Source organism: Nomascus leucogenys, chromosome 5 (assembly GCF_006542625.1).
Source record: "Nomascus leucogenys isolate Asia chromosome 5, Asia_NLE_v1, whole genome shotgun sequence".
Taxonomy (NCBI): Eukaryota; Metazoa; Chordata; class Mammalia; order Primates; family Hylobatidae; genus Nomascus; species Nomascus leucogenys.
The window spans coordinates 21710371-21719984 of NC_044385.1; the positions used below are offsets into that span (position 1 = coordinate 21710371).

General features: G+C 49.4%; 1 protein-coding gene across 2 annotated transcripts; it reads right to left on the minus strand.

Annotated features, from left to right (window-relative positions):
• Positions 1-2612, minus strand: MIXL1 (Mix paired-like homeobox). Of its 2 annotated transcripts, none has more exons than XM_030812797.1 (2): positions 2162-2612; positions 1-715 (listed from the first exon to the last, which is right to left on the minus strand). In XM_030812797.1, exons 1-2 carry the CDS (start codon positions 2552-2554, stop codon positions 410-412), a joined length of 699 nt encoding a protein of 232 aa, XP_030668657.1. In that variant the 5' UTR covers positions 2555-2612; the 3' UTR covers positions 1-409. The 2 variants fall into 2 exon arrangements, with proteins under 2 accessions (XP_030668657.1, XP_030668656.1); XM_030812796.1 differs by having other exon boundaries at positions 1-739.
• Between the last annotated feature and the right edge of the window lie 7002 nt (positions 2613-9614).

The window sequence follows — 9614 nt, forward strand, 5'->3', positions numbered from 1 at the left end:
ATAAGCCTTGGAGGGACCAGGAGAAAATGGCAGCTGTCAAGCACAAGGGGAAACCAAGTCAAGCTGAGGCATTCTTGTGAAGAAAATAATGAGTTCTGAACAACCAGTCCAAAAACTAAAAACAGGCCTGGCAAGAAGGCATAGGGATGCAGACCAGTGGAATGTGCAGGCTTGGAGAGAACACAGGTAAAAACGAATGCCGGAATTCTGGGGTGGGAGTATGGGCTTAAAACATCATTGACAAAGTGGCGGCCTATCTTCAAATGTGAGAGGTGCTGTCAAAACCATCATCAAGGTTAACAAGGACATGTCCTTAGCATGGAAGTCAGAAAGGACAGTATGCTGATGTGTCTCTCCCAGGCTGTCAGTCATGGCTCCTCAGAGCTTATCCCGAATTCTCCCAGAATCCTCAAAAGTTACCAAAGGCAGAAAAGATGTGTTCCTCCCATGAGTCCAGCTTTGAACCAATGTCTTCAGAGAGAGGGGAACAGGTTTCAAAATTCTGACCTTGGGAGCTAGAGTCAGACATGCCCCCTCCAACCCCGTTTGGATCGGGCAGGCAGTTCACATCTACCTCAACAGGCAGCTGGGGCTTCAGACATTTCGTTTCAGTTCCAGGAGCACAGTGGTTGAGGATAATCTCCGGCCTAGCCAAAGGTTGGAAGGATTTCCCACTCTGACGCCGAGACTTGGCACGCCTGTTCTGGAACCATACCTGGAAGAGGGGAGAAAATAAAAGCTGCTTTTGGTTGGAGTTTTTTATGCTAACATTATGTTCACAGTTCATACTAGTAAGTTCCAGTTTAACATCTGGCTTCCCCTCCAGAGCCTTGTCTTCAGAAAGCACTTGGGTTGACGGTTAGAAGTTCAGAGCACCTGGCTTTCCTTGCCTCCCCATTCCCAGATGGAAACATTGGAATAATGCCTAGTTCTATCCTTTAGTTAGAGAAATTTTCATGAAAAATGGGGTCACAAAAATGGAAGCACTTAGAATTCTTAGAAAAAAACTGCATTAAATTATGAAGAAAACCTGTTTTTGAAGGTCTGCACTCCCTTGTCAAACTAATCAAGGAGGTATTTTGCTCATGCCAGCTGTTGAGACTGACAGCTGTATGACCGCCAGGGGTGCAGAGAAAACAAGTCCACCCTCCCAGTGTTTAAATGAGGGTTGCTACTTAAAACTGCGCTTGGACACCGACCAAGGGGCTACAGACAGACAAAAAGGCAGGCTTCTCCCTACCAACTCTAAGATTCTGATCTAAATTACTTTAGATAATAAACACGGCCGGGCGCGGTGGCTCACACCTGTAATCCCAGCACTTTGGGAGACTGAGGCGGGTGGATCACCTGAGGTCAGGAGTTCGAAACCAGCCTGACCAACATGGTGAAACCCCATCTGTACTAGAAATACAAAAATTAGCTGGGCGTGGTGGCTGGCGCCTGTAATCTCAGCTACTCCGCAGGCTGAGGCAGCAGAAGGCTGAGGCAGCAGAAGGCTGAGGCAGCAGAATCGCTTGAACCTGGGAGGCGGAGGTTGCAGTGAGCCCAGATCGCGCCACTGCACTCCAGCCTGGGCAACAAGAGTAAAACTCCGTCTCAAATAAATAATAAATAAATAAACACACCTTGCACTAGATCTTTCAAACTGACAACAAGCTCCAGGTGCTTTTCGCTTTACCTCAATTCGCTACATCCTTTCAAATCTAATCCCAAAACCTAACACTTGCCAAGAAAGTAGCATGGGGGTAACTTGGCGAGCCAGCCTTCCCCGCTCTCAGCTACCATTCTCACACTTAAAGCCAGAGGAAAACCCCAACTGCCCCCTCATCTGTGTCTTCTTCCTGGATAAAGAAAAAGTGTAAAACTTCTTATCTTCCTGCTGAGAATTACTTTCTGGCCATTTCAGGGGACCGGCTAGCCTCTTAGGAGCCCTTATTATATTTAATAATGAGAGTTAGAAATCGTTCAGTGCAGGCCTAAATTATTTCACACAAGCCTCACAACCACCCTGTGCAGCAGGTGCTGATATCACCCCCTATTTCAGTCTAGTACACAGAGCCTCAGGGGAAGCACCGTGCCTGCAACGTCCCGGGTGTGGCCTCAGGTTGACTCCGCAGCGCCTCCGCTCCAGCGCGCACCTGCGAACGCAGCGGGCCCTCACCTGGATCCTGGACTCGGGGAGCAGGGTGAGCGCGGCCAGGCGCTCGCGCAAGTGGATGTCGGGGTACCGGGTCCGGCGGAAGACGAGCTCCAGCAGCTGCAGCTGTTCGGCGCTGAAAGACGTGCGCTTGCGGCGCTGCGACGCCGACGGGGCGGCCGCGCCTTTGGGGGGCGCAGGCGAGCCCAGGCTGGCGGGGGGCGGCGGGGCCGGCCCCGGGTCCCGGCCGAGGCAGCCCGCAAAGGTCGCTGGGCCGGGGCCCGCGGGCGGCGCGGGGAGCAGGGCTGCCGCAGGGCTCGGGGGCGGCAGGAGCGCCCCGCCGGCGTGGGGTGCCCGGTACACTGGGAACGCAGCGCCCTCGGCGAACTGGAGCGCACGGGACTCGGCTGCGGCCATCGCTCCGGAGCCCAGCGCGCCGCCCGGCGGGGCGCGGGCCGCACTTATACCCTCCCGGGCCGGGGGCGGGGAAGGCGGGGCGGCGCGATCAAAGGTGGGCGCGGGGAGACCCGTGTCTCCTCCGGGTGCGAGCCCGCCCTGGCCCCGCCAGACGCCGGGGAATAATCGCTTCCGCCGGCCGCGGGATGCAGGAGGGAGGCGTGAACTTGGGTCCCGGCCCCCTGCGTGTCCTTCTCCGCCCACACGACCCTCCGGCGCAATCCACATCCCCGAAGGACGATTTGCCCAGGAGGGGCAGCCCGGAGGGGCCCGGGTGCGCAGGCCGCAGGCCACAGAACTCTCTTCTCCGGGTCAAATCCCCGCTAAGAGCGGCGGAAGGACCTTTGCCTGGCCTGTGCCTTACATGGCCCGGGCCTTGCGCCTTGTCCTAGTCCCGTGTGTCCTCATCAAAGCTATTTATTTACCACCCCTGCTATGTGCTAGACCCTGTACCAGGTTGGTCAAACAGCCCGGCCCCTGTCTTCTGCAAGACTCCCTAACACATCCTGAATCCAAGGGGGGAGGAGGGTGAAGATAAAGGGATCCAGGGGGCAGCACATTCCTCCTGATTAAATGGGTAGGGGGGGTGGGGGGCTCTGGCTGGAATGTCCATGGGCCCACTAATAAAGATACCCTAGGTAGGGCGGGGTTGGCAACGTGCCCCATTAGCGGAGGAGACGGCGCAGTTTGGCCTTTGTGGAGATACTCAACAATGCCCAAGACTGTCTATTGGATGGGAGGAGATGAAAGTCACCTCATGAAGTTTCCACGCGCCCTGAATCATCATTCTTTCCTCTGCCACTTGGGGCTCTGAAAGCTCCCATTTTCTCTACTTTGTGCTATGGTTATGGTTTCTCTATCTGCTTCCCCTGCTAGATTATAAAGTCTTAGCAAGCCGGAACCCACCTCTCCCTTTCTGAGTTTATTGAGTGTCTACTTTGTACACCTATTCTGCGTGAGGTGCGGTGCTAGGCCCTTACTGAATGTCTGTCAAATTGGATGTCACTGAGCTCTCCTTATTGAAAGAGAAACCCATGATCCATTATGGCAACTGCCCCACCACAATGCAAGAACTCAAGAGAGGAACACAGAGGCCCAGGTCTTTTTGCTCACAGCACCTGAGCGCTGATTTCATCAGGATCACTCACTGTGGCCGACTCAAAGGGAGATCTTTATTGGGAGGATCTTTCAGGCACAGTCCCCGTCCTGTCTCTGCATTCTGGAAGGTCAATAGACAGTCTCAGAAGAGCTTGGATCTTTTTATCCTGGGTGGACATTCCAGGTGGCAAAGCGGAAAGTATTCTTGGAGCTGCTGCAGAGAATTCTGGGCTTGATTCTCTCCTGGCTGTGGTAAGGGGTGGGGTTGGCAGGGACTGTGTCCTGTGCAGCCCCTGAGGCCCTCTGGGCAGCTGATATACTTACCACCTGCTCTTCCATCTTCCTTCCACCCCTGTTCCTTTCTTTCCCCTTCTTCTCTTCCTCTTTTATTCCTTTGCGAGGTCATTGAGGTTTTCATGCTGGGAGCAGGAGTTCAGGAATATTTCTCTATGCTCATTCATTCATTATTTCAAAAAAACATGTGTGAAGTGTCACTGTGCCAGGCTGGGTTTTGTGTGTGTTATTCCTATTCCAACTTCACAGATCAGGAGATATGCCACAATCTACACAGAGGCCCAAATAACTCTAAAGCCAGTGTGCCAAGCTGACCTCCAGGCATGACTCCCATGGTTACATGGAGCTCCTCTGTCTCCCTCAGGAGGACGGTGAAGCCCAGCCCCACCCCAGTCTCGGGTTGTCATCTTTCAGGCACATTAGGTTCCTCAGGTTCCTGTTTGCAGGCTGCAGTGATGGATGCATTACTGTATGTAGCTACAGGGACCAGGAGGCCAGCCCCAGGCGGACACTGGAGGTTTGCTGGCTGCTGGCCGCCAGCTGAAGCTTAAGAGCCAGAGATGGCTTGAGCAGCCCAGAAACTCTGCCCAGGAGCTGGGCATCATAGGAATTCTCCAGCCCACCATGTGGAAATCCACTGCCTTCCCCTGGGTCCTCTGTCCAGGCCTCAGTCCTCTGCCGCCATCTGCTCACTTGTGAGGGGACCCAGAGCCTGCCCGTTTTGTCATAGCCAGGAACATGGACCTGCGGAGACAAATGGAGCACCTGCTCATCACGGAAGCAGGCAGTAGTTTAGTGAAGCATAAACATATAGGTAAAGCAATCTAAACTCATGAGAAGAAATCCCAGCATTCAGGACAGGCTCAGTGGCTTGCACCTCTAATCCTAGCACTCTGGGAAGCCAAGGTGGCCAAATCACCTGAGGTCAGGAGTTTGAGACCAGGCTAGCCAACATGGCGAAAACCTGTCTCTACAAAAAAATACAAAAATTAGCCAGGCATTGTGGCACACACGTGTAATCCCAACTACTTGGGAGGCTGAGGCAGGAGGATCACTTGAACCTTGGAGGCAAAGGTTGCAGTGAGCCGAGATTGTGCCACTGCACTCCATCCTGGGCAATGGAACAAGACTCCGTCTCAAAAGAAAAGAAAAAGAAAGAAAAAAAAGAAATTCCAGCATTCACTTTGTGGTTTGATAATCCTCCAAACTGACTAAACAGGCATTATTCTCTTATAAATGTTTTCCTGGGAGTTTGTGTTAGATCATAATCTCCAATAAGTGAAATAAGATTTCAGCCTTTCCCATTCTCTCCTCCTTTTGCTTTAAATGAAGTTCTTATGGAGTGTGCTTATATATGTCTAAAAAACAATCTCCACAAGGATACAGTGGAAAGTCAGGGTTGGAATCAGTTAAAGGATTATGATACTACAAGTTTCTTTTTTTTTTTTCTTTTTTTTTTTTTTGAGATGGAGTCTCACTGTCTCCCAGGCTGGAGTGCAGTAGCACGCTCTTGGCTCACTGCCAAGCTCTGCCTCTGGGGTTCATGCCATTCTCCTGCCTCAGCCTCCTGAGTAGCTGGGATTGCAGGTGCCCACCACCATGCCCAGCTAATTTTTTGTATTTTTTACTAGAGACGGGGTTTCACCGTGTTAGCCAGGATGGTCTCGATCTCCTGACCTGATACTACAAGTGTCTTTAACATTGTCATTTGACTTAAACCTCATGTACTAATAGTTATTTTCTAACGAAATGAACACATAACTCACTTGGTTTTCTAACCATACAACTTCTTCTTCTGTAGAAGTTTTCTGACACTCTGTGGGATGTGGTATTGACTTAGCGTATGTCACATATCTTGCATAAAGTCATACTGGACAAGGGTTGGAAAGGGAGACTTTTATACCCTTCAGGACTGCTTTATTATTTTTTAATCATATGCATGTATTATTGCTATAAGTACATTTTCAAACCCTAGTTTTTGATGACTAAATGTAAGTGGTATTCTGGTCTGGATCCTGGAAAAGAAAAAAGACACTAACGGGAAAATTAGTAAAATCTGAATTTAAAAAAAAAAGTAATTCTACAAAACTAAAGCAGAGGATGCAGTTTAATACATCTGGAAAGAGAAATTACTTTTCAGCCGGTGCACCATGGCTCATGCCTATAATCCCAGCACTTTGGGAGGCCGAGGTGGGCGGATCACCTGAGGTCAGAAGTTCCAGACCAGCCTGGCCAACATGGTGAAACCCCGTCTCTACTAAAAATACAAAATTAGCCAGGCGTGGTGGCGTGTGCCTGTAATTTCAGCTACTCGGGAGGCTGAGGCAGAAGAATCACTTGAACCCAGGTGGTAGAGGTTGCAGTGAGCCAAGATTGTGCCATTGCACAGCAGCCTGGGCAACAAGAGTGAAACTCTGTCTCAGAAAAAAATAAGTTAATTCCCCGGCATCTCCAAAACAGCCAACATCCGTTGGCCAGGTGCAGTGGCTCATGGGATTACTCATGCCTGTAATCCCAGCACTTTGGGAGGCTAAGGCAGGCGAATCATGAGGTCAGGAGATCAAGACCATCCTGGCTAACACGGTGAAACCCCGTCTCTACTAAAAATACAAAAAAAAAAAAAAATTAGCCAGGCGTGGTGGTGGGCACCTGTAGTCCCAGCTACTCAGGAGGCTGAGGCAGGAGAATGGCGTGAACCCCGGAGGTGGAGCTTGCAGTGAGCTGAGATCACGCCACTGCACTCCAGCCTGGGTGACAGAGCGAGACTCCGTCTCAAAAAAAAAAAAAAATTATTAGCCGGGTGTGGTGACACACGCCTGTAATCCCAGCTACTCAGGAGGCTGAGGCAGGAGAATCGCTTGAACCTGGGAGGCAGAGGTTGCAGTGAGCCGAGATCACGCCACTGCACTCCAGCCTGGGTGACTGAGACTCCATCTCAAAAAAAAAAAAGAAAAAGAAAAAGGAAAAAGAAAATACTTCTCTATGTGAGTGGATTTCCCATTTCACTTGGGATCTTCATTGACTAGGGTTGGAAAGATAGAAGCCATATTGAGTTTCTACAAAAGCACTTGAAATTAAAATGATTTGCTACTTCTCTTTTCTTTGACAGACACTTACAAATGTATAAGTGGTTTTCACTATATCCAAGTTCTAGATTCCTGACTCAGTTACCCTGCTGCAGGCCTACAATGGATAGGTATATCACATATCCATTTGCTAATTCTTCTATATTCATTTTTTCAATAGGAAAATGGGAAGAGCCCTATCCTTGGCAATATAATTTTTAAAATAATTATTGCAAGTTATTTTCCCAAAACAGATACCCTGTGATATATAAAGCTCCATACTTTTTTTCTACAGAAGCACATCAGTTGACCAGCTCCAGCATAGCAAACTTAAGTTCAGGGTTAGCTGAAGATGGCAATCACTGAGATTAGGATCTGGATTCCTCACTCTTCAGCACCTGGGCGAACTCACCACTTGATTTGCTGAGAGATTTTGGCCATTATTTACATTTAGTCTGTCAGTAACTTGAAATAGACACAAGGGAAGGCAAGGTGAAACAGAAGACAATCCTCAAAGATGCTTCCTGTATAATGGGGGAGGACCAGTAAATACAAGAGGCAGTAGGGAAAAAACAAACAAACATGATTATCTGGATCCAGGGCCGGCTCTACAGCAGCCCAGGCTGGGCAGGATGGGGCCACTCGGGGTCACTGTCTGCATCCTCAACATTTCCCACCACGGTTCCTGTCACTGAATCACCCAAATATCACAGAGGCCTGTCTTTCCTCCCCAAGTGCTAAGTACTCTCTTCCCCGGGCTCTCTTTGTTGTTCAAGTCAGGCCCTCCACTGCCTAAGACCGGGCCGAGAGCCTGGGTATTTATTAAAGGGAAAACCAGGAAAAGACAGCCGAGGGGAGTCGATGGCTCTGCTTCCACCCTGAGATCTGCAGCGCTGTTTGCCCCTTTGATCTGGCCTCACTTTGATTTCCTCCCCTCTGGCTGCCCGGGCCTCCACAATTCCTTAAGTTTATTTCAGAACCAGTGGGTACAACAGACTGAAAGACAACACCCCCCAAAAGGTATTAATGTGCCAGCAAAGTGATTAAATTCCCTCGTTAAGAAGCCTTTTTTGTTGTTGATTTGGCACCATATACATTCAAAAACCAAGCACACAATAGATGCTGAACCCAACGTGTATTTTAAAATAGTGATTCCTTTTCTTCCTCCCACTATTTTTGTCTGAAGCCTCTTTTCACACAGAGGAGTCTTTTGCAACCCCAATCCACACAGTTAACCAATAAAGTTAAAATAACATTTCAAGGCCGGGCGCGGTGGCTCACGCTTGTAATCCCAGCACTTTGGGAGGCCGAGGCGGGCGGATCACGAGGTCAGGAGATCGAGACCACGGTGAAACCCCGTCTCTACTAAAAATACAAAAAAATTAGCCGGGCGTGGTGGCGGGCGCCTGTAGTCCCAGCTACTCGGAGAGGCTGAGCCAGGAGAATGGCGTGAACCCGGGAGGCGGAGCTTGCAGTGAGCCGAGATTGCGCCACTGCACTCCCACCTGGGCGGCAGAGCGAGACTCCGTCTCAAAAATAAATAAATAAATAAATAAATAAATAAATAAATAAATAAAATAACATTTCAACCTCAGAGAACAGGATCCAGAAGTTTTCCAAACTTATGTCTGCATACTTGAAACGAAGAACTGGAACAACTAGCAGAATATTCTCAAACCTGACATTTGACTGATATTCCTTTCTTCAGTGTACGCACTGAGCACTTGAAATGGGGCTACTGTGACTGAAGAACTGAATTTTTTGGCCGGGTGTGGTGGCTCACGCTTGTAATCCCAGCACTTTGGGAGGCCGAGGCGGGCGGATCACGGTGAAACCCCGTCTACTAAAAATACAAAAAAAAAAAAAAAAACTAGCCGGCCGTGGTGGCAGACGCCTGTAGTCCCAGCTACTCGGAGAGGCTGAGGCAGAAGAATGGCGTGAACCCGGGAGGCGGAGCTTGCAGTGGGCCAAGATTGCGCCACTGCACTCCAGCCTGGGCGACAGAGCGAGACTCCATCTCAAAAAAAAAAAAAAAAAAAAAAGAACTGAATTTTTCATTTCATTTTAGCAGATTTGAATTTACCCATAGGTGGCTAGTAGCTTCCATATCTACCAGCACAGCTCTAAACAGTCATCCAGCAAATCACCCTTTTTTGATAATTTTATTTTATGTACTTTTTTGGAGACAGGGTCTTGCTCTGTCACCCAGGCTGGAGTGCAGTGGATCACAGCTCACTGCAGCCTCTACCTCCTCAGGCTCAGGTGATTCTCCCACCTCAGCCTCCCAAATAGCTGGGACTACAAGTGTGCACCACTATGCCCAGCTAATTTTTGTATTTTTTGTAGAGATGAGGGTTTCTCCATGTTGCTCAGGCTGGTCTGAAACTTCTGGGTTCAAGCGACCCACCCACCTTAGCCTCCCAAAGTGCTGGGATTATAGGTGTGAGCCACCATGCCCGGCTCTGATAACTTTTTATGTGTATATACAGAGAGGTATCCAGTTGGTACAAAATAATACACTAGACTTGAATTCTAGACTCTCATTTTTATTGTTTAATCACAAC

Excerpts from the sequence above, each read along its gene's own strand:
- MIXL1 (XM_030812796.1), bottom strand. The coding sequence starts at position 2,554 with ATGGCCGCAGCCGAGTCCCGTGCGCTCCAGTTCGCCGAGGGCGCTGCG. Across the intron at positions 740-2,161 it reads TCCCCGAGTCCAGGATCCAG|CTTTTATTTTCTCCCCTCTT; the intron begins GTGAGGGCCCGC and ends AACCAAAAGCAG.